This window comes from Hoplias malabaricus, chromosome 1, assembly GCF_029633855.1.
Source record: "Hoplias malabaricus isolate fHopMal1 chromosome 1, fHopMal1.hap1, whole genome shotgun sequence".
NCBI lineage: Eukaryota > Metazoa > Chordata > Actinopteri > Characiformes > Erythrinidae > Hoplias > Hoplias malabaricus.
Genome location: NC_089800.1, coordinates 57930727 through 57957469, shown reverse-complemented (window position 1 = coordinate 57957469; position 26743 = coordinate 57930727). Strand labels below are relative to the sequence as shown.

Below are 26743 nucleotides of genomic sequence, written 5' to 3'. Positions count from 1 at the left end.
GGGACATTTCAGAGGTCCACAAAACTTTGCAGTTTTAATGCAGCTTCACCATATTAAATGCACAGTTTAAGTTTTAGGCAAATCATAAACATCCTACAACACTGCAGGAGACAGATGGGACAGTGCACTGTGTCTTACCCCATTTTTCAGCCAGCGATGTGCTGCTCTTGTATGATGACAAATGGCACTCGTAGTGGATAGACAAGGCACTCAACCTGCTGTGCTCGCTGCTTTTATGCCTGGAGGGGATCCAGAGAAGCACAGCCTTGCCCTCATCCAGACCGTATGCACATGCGTGGGCTGTACTCACATAATCGCACTTAAAAATAATGACAGGTCTTGCCTTGGATGCATTCTTGGGTATACAGCTTTACATAATATGGACGTAGGTTTAAAACATCACAGGGTCACATCTCAGCTACAAAAAAAAAAAAAAGATTATTGAAGAACCATCTACTGAAAAGATACTAATATCATTAAAAATAGGTTATTGCATGACATTTCTATGACATTTCTTCAAAGAACCCTTTCTGGTCTTTTTTGTATGTGTCTACTTGCACCATGAAAGGCAAAACTAGCCCACATTGCTGCCTTTCCCTGTTAGATAGATAGGCCTCCTAATGAGAGATGATAGAGGGACACAGCAAGGTCACCATGATGCACTGACCATTGGCCCTTCACCCTAACCACTCACTGCAGACCGCATCATAAGACCAATTCTACATATGCCCTGAATGGCCAAAGGGCTGGGCATACAGTGGTCACACAGAGGCTGGTGAGGTTGAGGCTTATTGCATCAGACTGGCCAATAACAGCTATGACTGCTTTTGTTTGCAGCCCAGTCCTGCAGTTGCTGTTGCAATTACAAATGTATTATGAAGCTAAAGAGTTCATTTTGCCCAACCAGCTGTGCTCTGATAGCGAATGCAGCTCACTGCTGCTTTCTCTTATAATGCAGTTGCCTCGTCTGTGAGGATGCATTCGTTTTCTAATAGAAAACATATTATTTATAAAATAAAATTAAACAATTTTCATATATTTCATTTTCCATACCCTAAATGTAGCATTTATTGTGAAAATCCCCACATTATATGTCATATAAATGTTATATCACAGTAATACATGAATTTTTAACAGTTAAAATAATCTTTAAAAATGTGCTTCTATGTTTTTTAACATTATACAACATACTGTTATCTATAAAAAGAGATTGTTCTCACATATATTTATAAAAAAAGCAACAGTCTAAAATGGGTCTATTATTAAATAACAATTTGTGATAATCCCAGAATCCATTATTTTTATATTATAGGGTTTCAAGTGATTTCAGGCAAGTGTGTGATGATTTATAAATACAGTTTAAACAACTTATGCAAGTAGCTACAAGCCTTATTCTCAAAAAGTGGTGGAGCAAAATTTAAGATCCAAACTTTGGTTGACTGGCTGTCTCTGGTTACATTCATCTTTTGGCTGCAGTTGCAAACGTTTGTTGCCGAAGTTTCACCGATCCACAAAGGAAATTGGGACAGGCTTTATATTTCATGCATTTCCTGACACAACCTACCCATTCCACATGGGCTTTGGACTACCCTAGTGGCTTGTGGCGGAGACAGGAAGAACCCTGGATTCCACAGACATTAGGCCCAGGTGAGCACTGAACCACAGACCCCATGGCCCTGGGGCTGTGTAGCAACAACATTACTTGAGACATTTGGGGCTAATTTCAGTCTTGTTTGCAGATGAACCTTGTCACTGTAGAATCATGTATATATAAAAAATGAATGATAAAAACAGGTAGCTGGTAAGACAAATTAATGGGTCCATGGGTCACTCATGATCAGACCACTATATAATTCAGGACAAAACACAATATGTCTCAACAAGCTTAGTGCCACATTAATTACTGGTTTTCTATTAAATTATAAACTACCTAACATTGCAAAGAAAGACACATTAAGACATCAGGAGAGGCTTCAAAAAAGTAAGCATCTGTGAACCCTGTAACGCAGTAAACAAGGGCGAAGAGATTCTGATACAAAGACACTGCCGTTAAAAATACCCCAGACAGCTGGATACAAAAGACAGGGAAAATGAAAAACACTTGTGCACTCAGTCACATGATCACTGAGAACTTGTCAGGTGTGGGGAATCAAAGAGAACATAGGGAAGCAAAACCAAAACAGAAGCACAAGACAAACAAATCATTAGGGAACATATGATCACACAGAGAACACACAGAGGCAGACTGCAACATAGGCTTAGGAAATGTAAAATTCTAAAGAAAAGCACAGAGCTTCTACAATGTCATCCTAAGCTTTAGGCTGTTCTGCCTTGGGTTTGTCTTTGAGATACAATATTTAATGTAATGTTCAGTGAAAACAGAAACATTTTGTATGTAAAATATTGTTTCATTTCAAATAAACTTCAGCTGTCTTTGTTTGAGAAAGTCTGCATTCAATTGTATTTAATCTAGTGTGGAGAAATGATTGTAGACCACCATCACCTGTGTGCTAACATACCATAGTCATGTCCACAGAGATGCTAGAAAAATTAACATATAAATAAAGGATTTTCCAAATTTGGCTGCTGTTCAATGGTTAAAACAAACAGTTTCAATCTGTTGCATATTGCAAAGAATACATAATTCAGAGCACATGCACCAGAGTAGTGCCTTCATTAGTGCGCTTCTGTGATCTTGGTCTGTAGGTGTGTATATATATATGGCATTCAATAAAACTTGTTTATTCTTGCTTCTGTATCTATAGCTGTGCTTCCATGCTTTCTTTCCACATGTCAAACCAAATGAAAGTGGAATAAATCACCCCATGCTTAAAGGCATTTATATCTTTAATTCATGCTAATATTAACATGTGTACGCTCTTTCACAGTCCAGTGAACCGTGAAAGTATGAGAACCTTTTTATGGCACGTTTGTTTCCAAAAGACAACACAGGTTGACGTCAATGTTTGTAGCTAATTTATTATTATTATTAGTTTTTTTCATGAACTAGACTTGTGCTAATGTGTAAATTGTTTAGCAATGAATTATAACATACAGGGTATATTTGTACAAGAAAGACATGCACCTATTCATTCATTCATTCATTCATTCATTCATTAGCTGTAACCGCTTATCCAGTTCAGGGTCACGGTCAGCTATAATCAACAATGCCTAATTACAATGGAATTACTAGTATCAAAAGATATTTGGCATATTTCAAACTGATTTTTGATCATGAATTTACTGTTGTGAACAAGCAGAAGGTTTAAGCAATGAGGAGCTAAATATCTCGCTACAGAAGGAATTTATACATTCCTCTTTAACGTGAACCAAAGTTATCAACATATATTTCAGCGTCTTTTATGAATTCCCATATTGGAGTATCCCTAAATATAATAAATCTGAGTAGCATTATTAGCTCATGATCCGATTTTCATTGAATTGAATCAGGTGTGGGGGACCAACATAATGCAAGGGCAAATGGTCTTCTGGTGTAAAACAATACCACAGCCTACATGCACAATCACTATGCAGAGTGTAAGGAATATATCAGATTCAAATTAAAGTAATAGCACCAGGGATAAATGATATTAGTAATTATATATGGCAAAAAGTGCAAGTATCTGGGGGTGGGGGGGAGAGAGAGAGAGAGAGAGAGAGAGAGAGAGAGAGAGAGAGAGAGAGAGAGAGAGAGAGAGAGAGAGAACGATGTTTTTTTTCTCAGTAGCTGCGGTCTCTCAGTAGCTCTGTTCTCTCCGCTGATGCTTGGTGTAGTTATGGATCTGTAGCTCTCTCTCTCTCTCTCTCTCTCTCTCTCTCTCGTTCTCTCTCTCAGAACTCAAACCGCACTCAGTCCAATGAGCTGCACTGGGAATATCTAACACTGACACGTCTCTGTAGTTTCCCGTTGGATGAAATTAAGCAGAATTCAACAGCATGGACCTGTCATTCATGGCTGCGCAGGTAAGGTATAATTTTATTTCGGTCTTTTCACCACAACAGCTCCAGAAACAGCGCGCGACATCACCGTGGAAACAGGCTAATAAGTTTAGTTGGAGCAGGAAGTGAGGGCGTGGCTCTGCTCCTCTGGACAAGAAGTGACTGGTTTAATTTTCATTTATTTCCAGCTTTCCTTTCCAACCTTTCTGTACGTCGAAAAGACCACTGGACTAATCAAAAACTTGCTGCAGCAAAAGCTCTTATTTTTATATGCTGCTGACATTATTTAAATGTATTCTGTTTTAAACTTAGTCCTTCATGTGATGTTGATACTACTTTTTAAAATCACTCTTCCCTCCAAGAGTTAATCTCCTCAAGAAAGACTTAATGTAAAACGCAGTGGAACTAATGGAAATGGCTTAAATATCCATAATGGATGTAAAATAATATTGTAATATTACTATTGGTAGATATTTGCTTACATTTGTCTGATATTTCGATGCCATTTTATATGCCAGAAATTTGGAACATTTAGGAGACACTGTTACTTCACTGAAACCTCTGCATTAATTTTACAACATTTGTAGCTGAGCAGAAATATGCTTCTCTTCACAGTACTAATGCAAAAAATCTTCCAGTTGCTTTACAAACTTTTACATTTGTACTTGAAAAATATCTGAAATTGTCTTAGGTGCATATTCCCCAAGTCAGTGCATTCTTGATGATTACTAATAGAGACCATTAATGATATCAATTAGATAACCACTGATCCCATTTCCAAAATTCACCTCTTAAGCTATTAGGATTCTGTAAAAAGCACTGTGAATTCAATACAAGCACATGGTAATAAAACCCAGGACATGACAGAAATCTTTAATCAGTGCTATATCTAACTATTATAATACTTCACAAGGCAAGATTACCCAGAATGCTGGATATTTTAAACCATGAGAACTCCACCTTCTACTATAAATGAGGTCAGATCACTTTTCATTCCCATTTTCCTTGTCAATTAGACTTTGAATGGTTTTGGCTATTTTATGCTTGAATTACCCAAGGTCAAATATCTCAATAGCGCTGAATTTTCTTGAAACTTTTCAAATAAATGATGCAATTCAGCCTTGAGTGGATGTGTGAAATACACCCCTGGAAATCCTCTCTAATCGAAACACACTGAATGGAGGCCTAAATGTTCTCTTCACCTACTGTGCATTCCCCTAAAACGACTTTATATTCTTATGAGGCACCGAAAAAAAATATACTGTTTCTCCTCAGTGTGAAAAGACTAATTCAGCTGCTGCCCGTGTGGTTTTGAATCCCTGAAAAGCAAATTCAGATGTCCTGTTAGCCTGTGTTTTCCAGTGTGTGGTAACTTTTCAGCTAACAAAACTGATTCCAAAGTTTTTTTCCTCTTCCAGTTAATTTTTCAGTAAATCAAGTTAAGATAGAGTCATATTCCAGACATATGCAGCACTGGTATGATGATTAATGCTTAATGCTCTTTTTAGATACCTGATTTGCACCCAGACTTAACACATGACTGACTACAAAATGAAAAAGGCATAGGCCATTAGCTAAGAGCATGAATTATTTCATGCATGAAAAGCCAATGATAAAATATTCCCTTTATGCAAATTTGACATCAAATGGCTTTGATACAAGCACAGCTAGACCAAACCAAACTGACCCCAAGTACTAGGAGACACACAGGGCAAAGACATTTGTCAAGTAAAATGTAACAGATTTATTAATTAATTTATTTGTTTGTTTAAATTCTTTGAGCGTTGTCATAGTAGAACCTCTTTTGGAAGTATATCTTAAAAAGAGGTATGTGAGTGTGAAGTTCTTATATGATGTAGAGATTTCTTTCTTTTTTTTTTCAGGAACAACTGCATAACATTGTCACTTGTCATGTGCAATGGAATGATCAGTTTAAATTAGTGTTGCTTCATTTGAGCTTATCAAATACCAACTGTCATTAGCTTTGTTCTCTTCAAGCCTATTGAAAGCCCCAAAAGTTCAACACAGATTTTTCAATGCATACATTAATATAATTCATAGCATTTATTAAAATGTTAATTTGTTTCCAACCACATATTATTGTTCTGAAAGAATTATGCTGGCAACAACTTGACAGACTTTTTTGTGCAATTGTTACAACTAGCCCACCCTCATTCAGTTATAATTAACCCTGCCTGTGGGGTAGGTCATAAGGTTTCCACTCAGGCCATGCAGTTTGCATTTACATTTATAACCTAACTCTCTCCTACACGCACAGAAAGCCACTGAGCAGCATGTGCCAAATAACAGACAACTATCTCACCTAATGGGTTTGAAGCCTCAAATGCAAAAATAACTTTTTGTTTGTACAGAAACATTAACGTAACAGATTATTCTGTAAGCCAATGTGGCATGGTTACAGTAATCTAATACAAAAACAGCCCCAGCTGCGTATCAGAGCCTATCTGCCTTACTTTTGCCAGAAATATCTTAAAGTCTCTTTCACTGAAGGTTATGCCATTCTCTGACCAATAGTCTTATCAAAAAGATCCATCGAAAAGATGTTAAAAGAAAAAGTTTATAAAATTTTAATAGGAAGGATTGAGAAATCCTAACACACACTTCTGCATTCACAAAGCCTTCCACATTCTAAAATTACAGGCAGTCTAGGGGTCTTCAATTATGTCTAGGTGTCCAGTAGCCAATACAGAGAAACGGAAATAGACAAAAGAGAAAATGTACAAATTTAACAAATACATTACTAATGGGGCAACATGGTGGCACAGCAGGTAGTCCCACTGTCAGACAGCTCCAGGGTCCTGGAGCTTGTGGGTTCAAGTCCTGCTCCGGCTGACTGTCTGTGAGAAGTTTGGTGTGTTCTCTCTGTGTCTGCGTGGGTTTCCTCCGGGTGACTGTCTGTGAGGAGTGTGGTGTGTTCTCCCAGTGTACGCGTGGGTTTCCTCCGGGTGACTGTCTGTGAGGAGTGTGTTGTGTTCTCCCTGTGTCTGCGTGGGTTTCCTCCGGGTGACTGTCTGTGAGGAGTGTGGTGTGTTCTCCCTGTGTCTACGTGGGTTTCCTCCTGGTAACTGTCTGTGAGGAGTGTGGTGTGTTCTCTCTGTGTCTGCGTGGGTTTCCTCCGGGTGATCCAGTTTCCTCCCACGGTCCAAAAACAGACATTGGTAGGCAAATTGGCAACTCAAAAGTGTCCATAGGTGTGAGTGAATGTGTTTAATTTTCATTTATTTCCAGCTTTCCTTTCCAACCTTTCTGTACGTCGAAAAGACCACTGGACTAATCAAAAACTTGCTGCAGCAAAAGCTCTTATCTTTATATGCTGCTGACATTATTTATGCTCCATGGTGTAGGGCTCCCTTTAAAATTCCTTTTGATATTGCTTTGTTAACAGTTAATAAAACACTCCTGTACAGCATAGTGATACATATACACTAATAAGTCCAAGTTGTGTTATATTTTATATCAGTGGTTCTCAATCCTGGTATTGAAGTACAACTGCCCTATATATTTAAGAGAATCCCTTGCTTCAAACACAGCTGAGGCAACTCATGAACTAATTACCAACCTCTTCCTGAGTTGAACTGTGAGTTTTAGAGCAGGGAGAACATTTAAACATTTAGGTCAGTAGTACTTCAGAACCACCATTCTATATCAACCCTCATGGATTATCTCTTATTCAATCAGCGTACTTGATGGCAATGAAGTGATGTGTAGTATCAGATCTGTGTTTTTAATCTTGAAACCATTATTTCCAAGATCTGATTATTGTGTGTTTTTAAACTCACTTATTATTAGTGTATGCTTCCTAACATACAAAAGTTACTACAACTAAAATTGACTGGTATCATGAAGGCATCAACATGTTGGATTCAAGCAATACAGAAGAAACTGATCATTGTGCAACTTATTTAAACAGTATGTATTCCACAGTGTGCTCACTGACAGCCAGGAATAATGAACATTAAGTTCATATTAATGTGCTTCACATCTTCACCCCTGCAGGGAAGCATAGTTCAGACATCCAGATAGTTTGAGTGCAATATTCCTCTACTATTTTTGCTTGGGTTCAGTTGAAAATGTTGGAATTTTTAATACCACAGACAGCTATGAAATATATCTGATGCAATATAGCAATGATGCCACAAAACCTCTACATGCAGTGCATTCATTATTAATATACAATTTTAAAGATACATGTTTGAGGAACTGACTACATGTAGTGCTTGCATTAAGCTTTACACTCTGTATTCTTTGTGTAGGGTCTGCTTTTCCCGGTCAGGTCAAACAATATGTACCTCAAGGTGTTTGCCCCTAGATATTTTTTTCTTTACTTATATTTATAATTCTCTTAAATAATTCATATTTTTAGTTTTTTGTACAGCTGTATCATAATAAATCAATATATTTTCACTTGTTTGTAATTATTAATTTATAAACCTCAGGATTGTTTAGGCAACCAGGAATTCTACACTCCTAAACAATAAATGTTTTTGCACACTGCATAGCCACATGTTTGCGGAGACCTGCTCATCTAGCATTTCTTCTAAAATCAAGGAAATTTCATAGAGAGTTTTATCTTTGTCACAGCATTAGTCTCTGTATTTATGAAAACACTTTACACAAGATATAGCAACATCTCTGTGTGCATTATTCCAACAGGGGTAGTATGACAGCAGTGTAATATATGAAGTACAGGGGTTGGACAATGAAACTGAAACACCTGTCATTTTAGTGTGGGAGGTTTCATGGCTAAATTGGACCAGCCTGGTGGCCAATCTTCATTAATTGCACATTGCACCAGTAAGACCATGTGCATCCAATGGTTCAAACATTGTATCCTGAAGGCGGTGCCGTGTATCAGGAAGAGAATGCACCAATACACACAGCAAGACTGGTGAAAGATTGGTTTGATGAACATGAAAGTGATGTTGAACATCTCCCATGGCCTGCACAGTCACCAGATCTAAATATTACTGAGCCACTTTGGGGTGTTTTGGAGGAGCGAGTCAGGAAACGTTTTCCTCCACCAGCATCACGTAGTGACCTGGCCACTATCCTGCAAGAAGAATGGCTTAAAATCCCTCTGACCACTGTGCAGGACTTGTATATGTCATTCCTAAGAGGAATTGACGCTGTATTGGCCGCAAAAGGAGGCCCTACACTATACTAATAAATTATTGTGGTCTAAAACCAGGTGTTTCAGTTTCATTGTCCAACCCCTATACATGAATGCAAGTGTGTATGTAAAGTTACTATAGTTCAATAATGCTGTGTGCATATGTTTGGTTTTGGCCAGAGCTCAGCCAGTCAGAGTGATGGGAAGGGACAGTGTGTTGATAGAGTCACTCACAAGTCTGATGGCATGGACAGGGAATGTTTTTTGAATGTGGTTGTCCTGGACTTCACACATCTGTAGGATCATATATCGAAAGTGTTCCGTTGGACCGGGAACCAGCTTTAAAAGCGTCACACAAAAAGCCAAAATTCCACTGTAACAGAACGCTCAATAGCACAATAACAATAGTAATACAATGGGTAATCTAAAACCTTTAAAATCCATAGGCTTATTCAGCACTCTTACAAAATCATTAATTGAACTTAATTAACTTATTACACTTTTTTTTTTATTCATTCTGTCCAGTAGAGCACAGTCAGCATATATAGAGTTGTTTACATTATTATTGAAATATTAAACTCTCTTTGATTACAAGCACTCCACTGGGACACTACTAGAAAGAGTGTAAAGGGGATACTGTGGTACTGTGCTTTTATTCACAGTTTTTGTGTAAAACATCATTATTATTTTGGAGAAACTATATGGAAAATCATTAGCGTCGAATGAAGCATTTCAGTCCTCTGAGAATTAGTTCATATAATCACTTGTGCTTTGTGAATTAACCATTTATAACCAAATTTGAATATACCAGGAGAAAATAGCAGGAGGAGAAGAGACTTGGGCTGCAGTTCTTGAGCTGGGAAGTTTGGCTACACCTTGATGAACAGAGATAAGAATGAGGGATGGGATTGAACAATAGGGGAATGGAGAAAGGGTGGGGAGCAAAAAATAAAAATTAGAGATGTGAAGTAAGAAGGAGGAGGAGCTTCAGGCATGATTCTGCATTTAAACTCTAGATTAAATGGATTAAATATTATGCAAAGAATCTTTTCAAATGATATTTACATAATCACATAACTTTACTCAAATCAGTGGAGTGCACAGAATATCTGATTTTCATTCAAATGCACTGAGCTGTGTTTGAGGAAGATGCAAGCTGATGTGTACAGAATTTATGGACTTCTTGGCATCATTACTCCATATCTCCTCTCTCTTCCTGTGTGTGTGTGCGTGTTCACATGGAAACCATTAGTTGGTGTGGTCAGTTAGGTTAGTGATTATTATTTGATTTTATTATTGCTGTGATTATACAATACACAAAGTACACTTTGTAGATCTTTAGTTAACCCACCCATTCTTTAATGGTCAGGATCCCCACAGACCCACCACAAACCACACTCAGCACTGCAGTGACACTAACATGAAGGTGGTGTGTCAGTGTGTGTTGTACTGATTTGAGTGAATCAGACACAGCAGTGCTGTTGGAGGATTTAAATCTCTCAGGATCTCTGTTTGACTAATCCACCAACAAAAGAATTCCTGCCAACAGTGACCAGTAGGCAGCACCCAGTGATCAATGATGATGACTATAGAATGTCCAACAAAAACTGTGCAGCAACAGATGAGATACTGTCTCTGGCTTTAGGTGTGTAGGTGTATCTATCAGAGTGGACAGTAAGTGGACGCATTGTTTAAAAACTCCCATCAGCACTGCTGTGTCTGATCCACTCATCTACCACACAAAAAATAGTAATAATACCTGTTTTTTTTTTTTTTTTTTGGAGGGGGGGGTCCTGATTTTTGATGATAAGGGTGAAAAAAGGAGTTTACAAATTATGCAGAGCAATAATTACTGTGAATTTTAAAAAAAGACACAAGCAGTAACTTATTGTAATAGTATTGTTAATATAGTATTGCTAATATTGGTAATGGTGAAAACTGGTAACCTTTTTGACCTGTTGACCATGAAGTTCAACATTATGCTGTAAATCTAAAGTCTAACCCAAAGAGTTACTTTGAACTGAATCTGGTCTAAAACTTGTCTGACAGTCACTGAACAGCATGTTTTTTGCCAAAAGCATGCATAAGTCAAAGTGCATTCCTGGTTTTACTGAATACTCCATTCTTTCTTTCTCACTCGTCTTCCCCAAAACACACTGAAGCTGCTATTAGTAGAAGTCGGTCATCATGTTGCTTAAGGTCGGATTCCATTGCAGCTCATTACACTTGTGTGTCCTCAGTGCACTCCAGCCTCACAAACAATCTCCAGACATGTTGCAACAGACTGGAGTTTTTCATCTGTTTGGGGAATTACAGTCTTGTTTACACACATCTGCTGGAAGGCTTGCCATACTGGTACCAGATTTTGTCCTAATAGCGGTAAACCTTTATCAGGGTGGATAGCATTATTCACTGTTCTAAAGGTTATAAATTTAAATGAATACTGCATTTCCTGATCCAGCCCCCGGCTCAATGCGTCCTGTTGCATCCTACAGCATCCTGCATGGTCATGCAAGGAACTATTTTAGCCAAAACAGACCTTGCATCAGATTTTACTCTTCCACAGAATCACTGACCACCTGTTCTGCTCCCTCATATATCTTCATAACTTCATAACATTACTGCTGTTTTGTTTTGAGCTGTGCTCTCCAGTGTTGAACAGGAGAATGGGTTCCCCCTTTTGAGTAAGGATTCCTCTCAAGGTTTCTTCCTTGTGCACTGAGAGAGTTTTTCCTTACCACTGTTTCCCTTGGCTTGCTTAGGGACCCAGATCTGTGTAATACTGCTTTGTGACAACTTTCTGTTGCGAAAAGCGCTATGTAAATAACATTGGATTGATTGATTTGATGTTGTTGTTTAGAGGTTCTCAATAACTAAGCTGAATCTGTTTTTTTTAATTAGTTACCAATGTTTTGAAAGTCAAGAAAACATATAGCAACATAATATAATGATAACAATAATCATAAATAACATATTTAATTTTTTATGCACTTTTATTTTGCTCACATCAAAGCTTTATTACATGCTAAAATTTTGTGGATTTGAAAATTTTGTATTTAGTGCAGAAGCACAGTGTTTAAACACTTATTATGTGCTCTTGACATTTGTTTACCCAAGAAATCTTCTTATAAACCACACTGAGGCTCAGTAATAGGAACATTCACCCAAAATGAATAAACCACATAAACATACATGCTATCCACCAAACAAAAGTGAGTGTCAAAACTGCAGACTTTCACACTTTATTACCATATTCAGTGGGATTTTTGTGGTTTGGGGATTTTTCCATGCTTTCTCTCTCTCTCTCTCTCTCTCTCTAACACATGAATAAAGAGGATCAAACTGAAGTTCTTACTCTAGAGGCTTACTGTATTTTCCAGAGGTGATTAAAGAAATGGGAATCCTCTGCTATGATTAGTACGGTGTTATGGCCTTTAGCTATGCCTGTGTAACTGTCCACTGTCAGATTAGCTTACAGAGACTTGAACAAGAAATAGAGGATTAACCACTTAATCCTGACATTTGACAGCAGTGTTGAAGTGTGCTTTATATTTTTAGCCTGCCTCATATTTTTTGTGCAATTATTCCAGCAACCTTGAGCTGCCTTTTGTCCGAATGAGAAAATGTCTGAGTTCTAAATGAACTCTTAAGGAGTCTTTGTGCTGTGTTTATCTGATGGCCTCGTTACTGAGTAATATAGTGGTGAGAAGCATGTAAACAGCAGAAAGCTTTCACAAAGAATTTTCAGCCCTGTTCATAGGAGGACGTTGAGGAGACTAAAACATGAAACTCCCTTTCTCTTCATCTCGTTCACCCCCCTACCCCAACACCCCACCCACCCATCCACAACCCAACATGCCCCTGGCCTCTAAGGGAGTGAGATAAAGAAACAGAGAAGGGGTCAGAAAAACAACAATAGAAAGAATATATGCTGCGTGTGGCTGTGACAGGGGCAGGCTGTAGGGAATGTTTCAAAAAGGTAGGGAAATAGCTTAGAAAAAAAGGCCTCGCTTGCCTTGGCACCCAGTAGCATGGTGTATGCTTAGCATGCTACAGCAGAACCTGTGTCACTCTACAAAAGCTTTAATTCTGTAGTCAACGAGTCTCACAGTGGTCCTCGGTGCTCTATACACTCAGCAGTGTTCCTCCAAATTAGCTATTCGATAACTGACTGTTTCCATCAAATCTGTTTGTCTAGAGCTGGATGGGGTATTGTTAATAGTGTTAAACCCATGTTGGTATTGGGTTTTAGTTTTTACTGCTTTGTGTAGTGTAACTGTATTCGCTGGATGCAAATTGCAAAAGATCCAACAAATTGAATTGTAAGATCCTTAATACAGACTGGGCCAGATTAAGAAAAACAGATAGTCGTAACTCACTAAGACCATCATTCTCTAACTAGCTGCCCCAAAAGTTCTTAAAATGGGCCATACTGTCAGCTCATCAGTCATGTCTATTGTGACTGGCAGATCCATCTACAATGGTAGAGCACATCAAACTTTTGAGATATATGAGAAAGTTTCTTAAGTTTTCTTAACTTTAAAGAGCATCAGCAACGTCTATGAGAAGTAACAGAAATCGTATTTGGAATATTTCTTTCCTCTGGGAAGAATAGAGGTCCTCCAGAGTTTAAACACAGCATCAGCTTAAATATCATCTGACACCGTGATGTATATTTGGAAAATATTGTGATTTTGAATCGTATCAGTACCACCCAGCACTCCATATGCTTATGGAATTTTCTCGGTTGGTGGTCCTCTGAGCTAGCTGGCTAATGATTTATGCTAACTTCAGCTGTCTTTGGACATGCATCTAAGCAACTTGGATAACGAACAGCCCTGTGTTTGTTAATCTTGTATGACTAATCTCCAGCTTTGCTTTGGCAAGACGTGACTAAGGCTAAACTCCAAGACCCTTGGGTAAGATGGTGTCTGGCAGGGCTAATATCAGGCTCTCTGAACACGTTCAGGAACATTATTCTGTCTGCACACAGTTAATAACAGTCCAAAAGAAGCTGGACGCTTTCCAAGACGTCAGTGTAATGCATGCAGAATTCTTGGAAAGTACAAGCATTGCTCTTCTCTGTCACTGAGAAGCCTTCATCTATTCAGATCACATATTTATGGCTAATGACAGGTACTATGTTCAGAAGAATTCTTAGTCAAACACAATGCACTTTGGTTACATAAACAAACCATTTCTCACCAGCTACAAGCAGCTGCTCTAAAGCGTGCATCTGTGGAAGTCAAGGGGAGGTTTATACAGTCCTTTTTTTTTTTTGTCCTAAGAGCTTTTCATTTTAGGAACAAGCTTAAAAAATGCTCAGAGCCACACTTGAGCCAAGATCCAATAAAAAAACTCCTCTACCCCCAACCTAAAGTTGCTCAATATTTTATGGAGCCTGAGCAGTCAAGAAGATCCAATGGAGCAAAGATTGGCAGCAGACAAATGGAGTACTTTGGGCTTTACAGCATCATTTACTTCAATGTATAATGAAGATCATTCTTTATTTATTAAGTTATTTATTTATTTTTTTATGTTGTGTAAGACCGCCTGTAATGAGCCTCTCTTCCTTACAACACAAAACCTCTCTTGCAAAACACACGATAAAATGCACACACCAAGCCTGTGATAATAAGCAGTGGATATGAAAGAGGATAGCAGTGGAAATCATTTTTAGGCAAGTGACACTCAGATGGATGTGTGAAGGTCTGTATGTGTGTCCCACGGCGTCCAAAATAAGAGCACTGACTTGGCCTGCTTTTGTCAGGATCCCTCAGTTGTCAAGAAAATCCATTATTTCACCCGCTAAGTGCATTAGCTCAGCAACAGGCAGAAGCTGGTGGACTTCATGGAGAGCCTTCTTAAAGTCATACACACATCAGATACAAAGATTGACAGAGACCAGTCAGAAAATGTGTAATAGAAAGTAGCAGTGTTCTTGTCTAAGTTTATTGCTTTTTACTTTATGTCTGACTTCATACCCACATGCTAATGTGGCCTCAGACACCGCTAATGTAGGATCTGTAAACAAAGCTAGATTAAGATGAAGGAAGAAAGCAATGGAATGAGTGCATGCTGAACAAATGTAATGACCAAATATCGTAATTGTAAATAATGAGTCAATTTAACTTGTGTAATAAATAAAAGAATGAAGAACAAAAAGAAAATAAAGACAAAAATAAATGACATTGGTCTATATGGTTTCTAAAGAGTTAATGTTTCATAAATAATGAAAAAGGAATTATGTTTAGCTGCTTTAAATGCAAAGAGGCATTATAAACAACCTCTGTTGATTAATATTAATAAAGCCTAAGAAATGCTTAGCTGCATTCAGTCCAGTGTTGTGTGTAAAACACTGAATAAAACAATGCATTCAGAGTTTTGATGCTATTTTTGATTTACAGATTATAACATACTGAAATAGGCATATTGTGATTTTAAAATGATTATTGTCATATAACCATATCTATTGTTTCATTTCTTAAAAATGTGGTATTGTTTGCTTGCTTTAATACAACTGCCGTAATAATTAAAAAAAAATTCAGCAACAACTTTTTGTGTCGCTGAATGTAACTTACATTGTGTCACACTGTTGCTAATAGAAAGGATGATTTGAAATTAATCGATTAATTTTCATGTGTACTGGCTATTTATTCTACATACACTAACTATGTCATACTTAATATAACTGGTTACATTTAATGTATTGCATTAGATTTGATAGATTCTCAGCCCATTGTTACACCAAATAACTACAGAGCTGTTTTTAGTTTGAATCAGCCATTACGCCAGATAGTAAGTAGATCCCAGAGGTGTAAATTTGTTCAGCTATCTTCATCAATTATTATCTAATGCCTTGATGTTTGTACTTGATGCACATACCCATGTAAAGAAATACATAGTAAACAGGGCATGATATTTCAAGCAAAATTTGCTAAATAGCTGAATGTTATTCACAGTTTTTTTCCCCTGATTCCTGTCTGATACCATATATGGGATTAGTGCCATCTCCACTCTTCATATTTTGACAGTTCCTGAAACTATCCAGGGGCATCTTTTCTACTGGGAGCTTTTTAAAACTAAAACTCTGAAAAACTTCTTTTCCCAACAGGAAAGGTATACAGTAAAATACACAGAGGCACCTGGTTTCTTTTGCATTTACAGTAAATACACCACATTATGAAACATTCTGTCCTGGATTGGCTTTGTCATATAAGTTAGCTGTCTATGTCTCACAGTCTGTACATGTGTAAACTCAGACATTAGAGAACCATGAGTCACGGACGGTGAGTTTGAAAGTTTCTGTCTAATAAATGCTGAAAACGACTAAAGCTTAGGTAGGCAGTTTGGGAAGCCTAACTTTCTTAAGAGTGCCTTTTTTACTTCAAGTAGTGTGCCTGAGGAATGCAGAAAAGGTGCTTCCTTTGGTGCTGCAGATTTGCTCCACTATAGAAAAAGAATTGATTTGCAAGCCATGCACCCTACAGAACGTGCCTCAGCCTCTTTAGCTGTAGTAACAGTTGGAGTCTGAAGCAGGTGGCCAGCACCACTGGGATTCAGCCCTTGTACCGAATTTTAAGGTTGACTCTCAAATTCTGTGGGCAAAGCAAGAGGAGAGAAAAATCAATGGAACTCAGGTTATAAATCTTGCCAGCATTTTCACCTGTCACATTTGAGGCTGATCTATGTCTTGCTGGTTTTTCAAGCATTGCACTATTCTACTCTGTCTCTAAAACTGTGAATATTTTCAGATCACCATGTATTTTTGTTCTGTTACCTTTTGTGAACGTATAGCTTTGTATAGAATATTTACTTATGACCAACATGACCATCATGACAGGTTCACGTTATCCTCACGTGAGGTATTGTGCTCTTTTACGAGCTGAAAATTTGACTCTGCAGTCTATCTCCGCTCAATAAATTCTCATGTCATTCAAATCCCTGATGACTTCCATGTTCAGAACAGGCCCTGTATCTCAGCAACATTAGGTATTTTTGCCATCTTCCAATCATCACTGACACTGCTGCTGCTGCTGCTGAGATAAACTCCTTAAAGTGATATTTTACTGTTACTTTACTCAGAGAGTCACTATCTCCTGCATAGAAATCAGTGGCGGCTGCTGGTCTTTCAAAGAGGAGAAGCTCATTTTCGGCTTGCATCATAACATTTGTCAATTTATTTATACATAAATTCAAGTGACAGCTTAGATCTCAAAATAGCTGTCAATAAAAATGGGATTCAGCCTTTCGACTGATCCTCCAATCCCCAGAGGTGCTTAGTGTCCAATGACTGGTGAGTTTCAAAGCAATGAAAAAAACATTCCATGCAGTCCTGTTGAAGTGAACAGCTTCTACAGGCAAATGTACTGATGCTATAGCAATGTATGAGAAGTTAACAAAATCAATGAAATGTTAACACAACTGTACATATTTGAGTATTTAATTTTTGACATTTTAAGGGAAGCTGAGCTTCCCATGCAGTCTTAGAGAAATTGCAACTGATAGAAATATATAATACAAACCAGATCCCATAAAAGTTGGGACTCTAAACAAATTGTGAATAAAAACTGAATTCAATGATGTGGAGATGGCAAATGTCAATATTTTATTCGTAATAGAACATAGATGACAGATCAAAAGTTTAATCTGAGTAAATGTAACATTTTAAATGAAAAATATGTTGATTCAAAATTTCACAGTGTTAACAAATCCGAAAAAAGTTAGGACAAGTAGCAATAAGTGGCTGGAAAAAGGAAATTGAGCATATAATGAACAGCTGGAAGACCAATTAACATTAATTAGGTCAACTGACAACATGATTGGGTATAAAAAGAGCTTCTCAGAGTGTCAGTGTCTCTCTGAAGCCAAGATGGTAAGAGGATCACCAATTCCACCATTGTTGTGCAGAAATATAGTGCAGCAATACCAGAATGGTGTTACCCAGTGTAAAATAGCAAAGACTTTTAAGTTATCATCATCAACCGTGCATAACATCATCAAAAGATTCAGAGAATCTGGAACAATTGCTGTGCGTAAGGGTCAAGGCCATAAAACTCTACTGAATGCTCATGATCTCCGGGCCCTTAAACGTCACTGCACCTCAAACAGGAATGACCGTGTCAAGGAAATAACAAAATGGGCTCAGGAATACTTCCAGAAAGCATTGTCAGTGAATACAATCCACCGTGCCATCCGCTGTTGCCAGCTGAAACTAAACAGTGCAAAGAGGAAGCCATTTCTAAGCAAGCTCCACAAACTCAAACGCTTGCACTGGGCCAGGGGTCTTTTAAAATGGAGTGTGGCAAAATGGAAGACTGTTCTGTGGTCAGATGAGTCACGATTTGAAGTTCTTTATGGAACACTGGGACGCCATGTCATCCGGACCAGAGAGGACAAGGATAACCCAAGTTGTTATCAATGCTCCGTTCAGAAGCCTGCATCACTGATGGTATGAGGTTGCATGAGTGCTTGTGGCATGGGCAGCTTGCATGTCTGGAAAGGCACCATTAATGCAGAGAACTATGTTCCGGTTCTAGAACAACATGCTCCCATCTAGACGTCATCTCTTTCAGGGAAGACCCTGCATTTTTCAACAAGATAATGCCAGACCACATTCTGCAGCAATCACAACATCATGGCTACGTAGGAGAAGGATCCGGGGACTGAAATGGCAGCCTGCCGTCCAGATCTTTCACCTATAGAGAACATTTGGTGCATCATAAAGAGGAAGGTGTGACAAAGAAGGCCCAAGATGATTGAACAGTTAGAGGCCTGTATTAGACATGAATGGGAGAGCATTCCTATTTCTAAACTTGAGAAACTGGTCTCCTCTGTCCTCAGATGTCTGTTGAGTGTTGTAAGAAGAAGGGGGGATGCCACACAGTGGTAAATGGCCTTGTCCCAACTTTTTTGGGATTTGTTGATGCCATGAAATTTTGAAACAACATATTTTCCCTTTAAAATGATACATTCTCTCAGATTAAACTTTTGATCTGTGATTTGTGTTCTATTCTGAATATAATAGTAGATGTTGGCACCTCCACATCATTGCATTCAGTTTTTATTCACAGTTTGTTTAGTGTCCCAACTTTTTTGGAATCCGGTTTGTACATAGGTATGCCTCTGTTGGTGTTTTGATCAAGGTATGTAGAGTGTGCTGTTTTAAAAGAAGGCCCAAATTTCAATCAGTCATTTATTGTCTGCCAATCCAAATTAGTTCCCTAAAGGTCCAAGCAAGTAGAATCAAATTTGACAAGAATTTGCCCCTACACTGTCACACAGCCATTTAAAATAACCCCACCCCACCACTGGGGTCAATGGTTCAGGCCTGTACCATTCTCTTGGTGTTCATCAGTTGGCCACTTGTGGAAAATATGGTGCTGGGTGACTGTTTTAACAGATCTCTGTAGATCAGTGATTAAATAATCCATGGTTTTTACAACATTAAAAGGTACATAGTGTGGAAAAAAATAGCCTTTTTATAGTACTTGACTATAGAATATCTTTTAGTCATCTGGGGTGCTTCCCAACCGAAGGCAACCTAGTCAGTTTTATGTGGGCTTTGAGTTAAAGCAGCGCTTCTCAAACCTGGTCCTGGTGGGCCTCTGCCCTGCATGTTGTAGTTTTCTCCATGCTCTATCACACCCACTTTAACTTTGGAAGGGGTTGGTTATTAGCTCATTAGGTGCATCAGGTGTGCTGGGAGCTCAGGAATGTCTAAAATGTGCACGGCAGAGGCCCACCAGGACCGAAATTGAGAACTACTGGGTTAAGGCAAGCTGTTCTGCTCCTCTGACTCAAGAACTTTAGAATTATATTGCTTCCTCATCTGAGTCTCGCCAATCACAGGGCTAGAGCCATGCTCATGTGAGAGAGCAAAGACAAGCTTAAATGGAGTATAACACACAATGAGCATGGAGAACTAAGAGTAGTGAGCCAAAACTGCAAGAACATGAGCAAGAATAAGGTGAACCGAGTGACAATAGCTAATCAGAAAAGCTTCTGCTCACTTGTTTTTCACTGCTGTTGGCTCAGAATTTTATTACATGCCACATCGTAGTGGGTTGTTTATTGCTTAAATGTATAATGTCTTACATCTTTGTAGAAATATTTGCATCTTTAGATTTTAGGATTTAGCTTTTAGACTTTATATTTTAGCTCTTCATATGATTTATGTTGCTGAAATATACTGTGTCCCTGCTTAATAACTCCCATAATCTTGCTGCCATTTATAAAGAAATAAATAAAGGTTTCCAGTTATGAGTTCTGGACTTTAGTAGCACTATAAATGTGAGTAGTCTTAACACATTCTATATCATTTCCTAATTGTACATTTCCATTAAAAATAATATTAATAATTTAAAATGTTATTCCAACCATAAGAGATAACAGAAAAACAACTCTGGGAAACCCCTTTTTAATGCACTTGAGAGTTTTTAAGTTTCTGTTGGCCAACAAATCATTCTGACACGTTCTGTAAAATTGCTGCTTGCTGCCTTAAAACACTGGAAATGGCTGTGACCTTGTCTGGTCCCTTGCTTAAATGCACAGGTGCTTTGGGATGTCCCTGTGCAGAGCTTCCATTTCTTCTCCATTAATGTCTGGCCACTCATCCGCCTACTGAGACAAGCTCTGGGCATTATTTGACATTCAGAGTACAAGACACTGCTTAAGAGTTCAGAGTAGTGAAATCCTTAGTGTTGTATTGATTGCAAAAAAATCTAAAAAATAAAGACACTTGGAGTGGATGCCAGTGATTGCAAAAAAGTATGATTGTATCCCCCCCAATAATTCGCAAATTCCATAGAGAGAACACTATTGCAGGAAAATCAACATAGTGAACTATTTACATCACACGTTTCAAAGGTTCTGGAAATGAATTGAGCTTAGTAGAGTTGAGCTGATTTAGAGCTGGGTTAAAATGTCTTGGGCTGAGCTGCACTGAGCTGATTAGAGTTGAGCAGTGTTGAATTCAGGTGGATTGGTGACACAAAAGTGTCCATAGGTGTGAGTGTGTGTCGCCTGGTGAAAGACTGCTGCCCCCTCTAGAGTGTGTTCCTGCCTTGCGCCCAGTGATTCCGGGTAGGCTCCCTGAACTGGATAAGCAGTTTCAGACAATGAATGAATGAATGAATGAATGAATGAATGAAAATAGTTGTGCTGAGGTGAGATGAGATGTGTTTAGCTCGGATGGGTTGAGTTGTGTTTATTTGAGATGAGGTGTTCTGAGCTTCATCAAACTGAGCTGAGTTAAGCTGATCTGGGTTGATTTATGAGTTGAATTTTGAGCTGAGTAGAGCTGTACTGAGCTTAAATGAACTGTGCTGAACTGAGAAGTTTTGTGTCGTGCTGAGTTGTATTGGACTGATTAACTAATGAACTAGTTTTATGGTTTTGATATTGGCCTTACCAAACGCACTGTGCAGCAAGCCCTGTGTTTTCAATAATATTATCTAATAAAAGTAGAAACACATCACATTATTTCTCCAAAGTCAAATTAAATGCTTTACAATTTTAAATGCATGGAAGTGTTTGTTTAAAAGTGACACTTACCGTGAAGGAAAAAGATTTTATTTATTTATTTATTTATTTTTTAAGTGCAGTCAGTCTACAGCATGTGTTGTTACACTGAAATCAATGCATTAGTCCAATGAGCTCTTCTCTGGTAATGCGCTCCATTATAAATAGCCTTTTAATAGAGTGGCGCTTAAGAGTAAAATTATGTGTTTTTGCTCACCAACTATCAGCAAGATAATGAAGCCATTACAAGACATGTCTGTAATGACTGTGGATTTTAAACAAGCTCCTTGGAGCCAGTAGCAGCCATCACTTAAAAATGTAACAGAGGTGTTCAGAGAGTTTTGTATTTGACTTTGTTCAATAACAAACACAACAACAGTGAACATAGTGCAAGTTACGTATCTATTGCTTTTCCAGTACAATAAAGTTATAGCCCAATTCATAAAGAGTGCAATATCAAACCTATAAAGCATATACTTTTTATATATGACAGACTAATATCCTGGTTGTCCTTTTTTCAGACTCCTCTCTTTGCTCTTCTTCAATATTACACTGGCCATAAGTCATAAAATATGACAGGAATACAAATAGCCATGGAAGGACGCTATCTTCTTTTCCATGCCTTAAAATGGAGCGATGAGTCATCTGTTTCCGTGCCAGAAAACTTTCCAGATCAGAATTCCAATCTCGTATAAGTCAAAACTTCCAGCATTCCCAAGAACACATTTGTTCCTGTCTCTTTATGTTTTCTATAAAGCTGCATGTTGAGGGAAGGCTTCTGTGTAGACCTATGTCTGTTGTCATGCCTCCAAGGTATTTTTAGAGTTGTTTGGAGCCTCCCCTTTGACAAGAGCCGTCTGTCTGTGCGCTATTTTGAGCTCTCCTCTCGCTCTCAGGCGCTAGGCAGCCTCATACAGTATGTACAGTGGAGGATACTTGCTCTCTGCCAGCCAGCCCCTTCTCAGAGCATTAATTGTCTTAACCAATATATCACTTTAATTTGCCCATTTTTAAATATTTATTACACATTAATTTAACCCTACTTCCTTCCAATGGCCTTTGATGTTTGGGAAATATATCAGGGGTATAAAACATTTGTTCCCATTTGCAAAGAATGCCATGTGATACTTCAAATAGTGGTTAAATATGCTGTTTAATATGCATATTCAATTTTTCATGAAAGCACAATAAAATGTTTGAGAAGCTCTTGAATATACTTGACATCGTGTTTTCTGGTTTATTAAAGATAAAATTAATTTCTTAATTTAAATCCCTATAGACACAGCTAGATTCTATTAAATACTTCTATTAAAAAAATAACAAACAAACAAAAGAAAAACTACATACTGGGAACTGAGAACTACAGGTTCTCAGCCTGGATGCTTTCAAAAGAATTACTATGAGTTTTAATCTAGTCGGATCCAGGACATTTCTTATTTCCATGTGGAAAAACTACATTTCCGTTTCCTTTGGGCCTTTTAATTCTTACTCTTGAGAACCTTCGACTTGTAATGTGATATCAACCTGGTGGTGCCCTTACAACAAAAAGCACTACCTCTGGCAAAAAAGGAATCACACACTGAGAAGATGCTTAGCCAGCATTTTACTTCATTAAAAAAAATAAATAAATCACTGATATGACACAAAACAAATTATTTTAAAGTGAAACAAATTCTATATTTAGATATTTTCCAGATTAAATAGAAAATGTAATCATTTTGTATTTATATTTCTAAAGCAAGTTTACAATTTCAGATTAGTCTTCGGTTAAATAGAAGTGTCTGCACACATAAATAACGCAACATCTGACACCAAAATATAAGACACTAGTTGAATGAAATGGGAGTTACAGATTAAAAAGGTGAAAAAGCAAAACAAATCAAAACAAAAAACTCTTACCACTAAACAGAAGAAAACAAGGCTACAGAGGACTAAAAGTAAAAAAGCTGGGTGAACTTTCTCTAAGTGTGGTGATGCCATCCTTTTCTGCCAGTCCTTGTTTTTTAACAAAAATAAAACATGTAATAGACAAATGGAAAAAATGGGCGCTCAATCACTGTAAAGTCAACACAGAAACATGTGTATAAGCTACAGAATTACTGAAACAAGACAAACATTTGTCAAGGATTTTGAATAGACAGAGGGTAGGCTACTTATATGCAAGACAGTCAAGAAACACCTGAGATGGGGGGGCTAGCAATTTACACATCAGTGCAGGACAAAGGCAAGAGTGGGAGGCAAGAAGGGACAATATTCTTTCATGTCATTTTCATTTCAGAGCTGTTTTGTTACATCATTTTTAAAATAAATAAATAAATAAATAGGTGAATTAAATAAGCAGCTTTTTAATTCAAGTAGAAAAAATATTAAAGAAAAAAGTGATTCAGTGCTGGAAAAATCTGAGCTCCCATTTGCCAGAAATGCAGCACAATAAGGATAATTAATTAATGCAGTAGAGAATATAGAGTCTGACTGTCAGAACCAGGGCAATTTCTGAATATTTGGAAGCCCTAAGTGACATCCTACTGGTGCGTTGCTGCACACAGACACACACACACGCACACACCAGCTGTAATGTTGTGTAGAGAACAGAAAAATATTTATCTTGATCACTGTGTGTTACGTACACCGATGTACAAAATTGAGTTCATATTTGGGAACCTAACATAATCACAGTAGTAGCACACATTGAAATGAACAAGTTTTGAACTGATTTATAAGAACCATTTAAGCTGCTTGGTTCTAAACATAAAATGTTTTTTTAAAGATTGGAAAACACATTTCAATAGTGCACATTTCAATCTCCTGAGCCAGGTGCAAATGTGAACTTAAAGGAGCTAATGACAAATTTTCCACTAGATCTTCAAACTACAGTTTACTGGCATCTTGTGGTCTGGATGTACCAAAAAGCCTGTACTAACTGTTTTAAAGATGGTTGCATTGAAACCAACTCTATGAAAAATAAGCATACATATTTTTTGCTCATTTTTGGCAGTTTAATGACTTATTGCTACTTTAGCCTGAAGCTGTCTGATAGTTGACATCACTCCACAGTCATAAATTAAAGGATATTCTCTTGTACAGATCCCGGTTATGACTGGAGCTTTCATGGACTCGTCACCCAATGATGACTACAGCACTGAGCACTCGCTTTTCAACTCGTCTGCAAGCGTCAACGCAGCACCTGCAGCATCGGTGCAGACACAGCACGATGAGCAGCAGCACATGTCCAGTGATGCCATCTGGTTGTGGATCGCCATCGTTGCCACTATTGGGAACATCGTGGTGGTGGGCGTGGTCTACGCTTTCACCTTCTGATCTCTAGGTTCACAGAGACATCAGCTGAACTCTGGAAGCTGGGGATGAAGGCTGTGCTGAATTATAAATACCATCCAGTGGCAGAGATATTGTTTTCAGGTCTCAACTAAACCAACCTCTATGGTCATAATGCCCCCCACACACACCACCACCACCACCACCATTACTCTATCTGGAAGTAGCCTCATATATTAGTGAACGGTGTCCTTGTGTTTAAAGGATGTTCAAAGGAATTAAATGGACTTTAAGGATTGGACCTACTTAAATGTTCTCCAGAGATATGAGAAGCAATTAAGAGAAGTGCTGCTCAATTATTTGGATGAAGGGACTGCAAATCTTGAAACAATATAAGGAATCAGGTCACTGTAGGCTGTAATATTATTTGAAGGTTTTACACAACAAGAGCATACTTATTTTGCTTGATGTACAGAGTATATTTGTGTATAAATGGACTATTAATATGTTTAAAAAAAAAGATGACTCCTAGATACACCTTACATTTGTTCCATAAGTGTCTCAACTGTGTAAAGCATTCCTGTCAGACAGATAACCAAGGAGAGTTCTAGATCAAAAGCTACGTATGTAAACATCAACAGCTCGTGAAGAAATCACTGCCAAAGCAGAATGGATTACATAAGCAAAGCCCTGTGTTACGCCAGGCTCCTGCACCAAGCTGTCCATATTCCAGAGCTGAGTCTCATTTCGATCTGTGTTGTTCCTCTCTGAGAAATCTCAGCGTCAAAAGCATTCAGTGAATTGGATTTGATCAGCGGAGGTCCACTTGTTACCATGGCGATTAATCCCCCCCTAATTACAGACATTAAATGACTCTTCCCCAGCTGCAGGGAGGAACGCTCCTGAAGGAGATATCCTGGCTCTTAGATGTCTTATTTTTCTGCCAGCCGTTTGAAGAGGGAGGGCTGTACACTGAAGAAGCCATAAGCACACATCGTGTTCTCCTTCATAGAGACTGTACTTTAGACTGGGTTGCCATGGAGAAGACCAGAAGGGGCACAAAGAGAGTCCTGGTAATAGTACTGCACAGCTCCTGTCCTCTAGTGGGCTCTCACCAAGAAATCACTGGAGACATCTGCTAAAGTCAGATCGATGGCCATGGCTCAGAGTCGCCATGTGTATAAATATTGTGAGTTTTAAGAAGTTATTTCATCATAGAAATAACACAAAATATATTACTGTAATGAAACTTGTATTCATAATATATTTATTTTTAAATGGTAATGGACTGAAGTCAATGATTCCTGTGTGATTTAAAGTTCTGAATGATTTCTTGGGAATTCTAGATATCACCCGATAATCAGCCCATTTGTATCTGCCTGCTCATGCATTTCCATATAAACCAATGGTGATTGTTTGCACAGGATCTGTGAAGATATTTACTCATTTTAATATGTCAACATTACAGAAGAAGTGATCTCTAGAATTACCATGAAGGAGTTTAGATGATGAGTTATGTGAAACCGTCCTTTTGTTACAATATATTCCTATGATTAAAAATCTGCTCCACCATATTATGTCAGTGTGTGTTCCAGTCCATTTCGTACATGCATTCTAGCCAATCCTGACAGAAATATAGCTCTGAGGTAATGGTAATCCTTGATAGCACCCCTACGCGACTAGTATGTAAGTATTCATATTGCATGAACTTTTGACTGTCCTATTGATGTAACAGAGATATTTTAAGCTTGTAAAAGGCATTCCATGTTTTATTTGAAGCTGTCATCAATGTCCAAGGAAAAGCAGGGACCTCCGTTATTTGACGATTCTTAGTTTGCTACATCATCTGAACACAGCAGCTGTCCATCATATTGTATG

General features: G+C 38.1%; 1 protein-coding gene across 1 annotated transcript; it reads left to right on the top strand.

Moving 5' to 3' along the window:
* Nucleotides 1-3752: 3752 nt before the first annotated feature.
* Nucleotides 3753-26418, top strand: LOC136665043 (uncharacterized protein C14orf132). The gene is made up of 2 exons (XM_066642593.1): nt 3753-3963; nt 24677-26418. The coding sequence occupies exons 1-2, from the start codon at nt 3937-3939 to the stop codon at nt 24908-24910; spliced, it is 261 nt and encodes an 86-aa protein (XP_066498690.1). The 5' UTR covers nt 3753-3936; the 3' UTR covers nt 24911-26418.
* Nucleotides 26419-26743: the final 325 nt, after the last annotated feature.

Excerpts from the sequence above, each read along its gene's own strand:
- LOC136665043 (XM_066642593.1), top strand. The coding sequence starts at position 3,937 with ATGGACCTGTCATTCATGGCTGCGCAG. Across the intron at positions 3,964-24,676 it reads TGTCATTCATGGCTGCGCAG|ATCCCGGTTATGACTGGAGC; the intron begins GTAAGGTATAAT and ends TCTCTTGTACAG.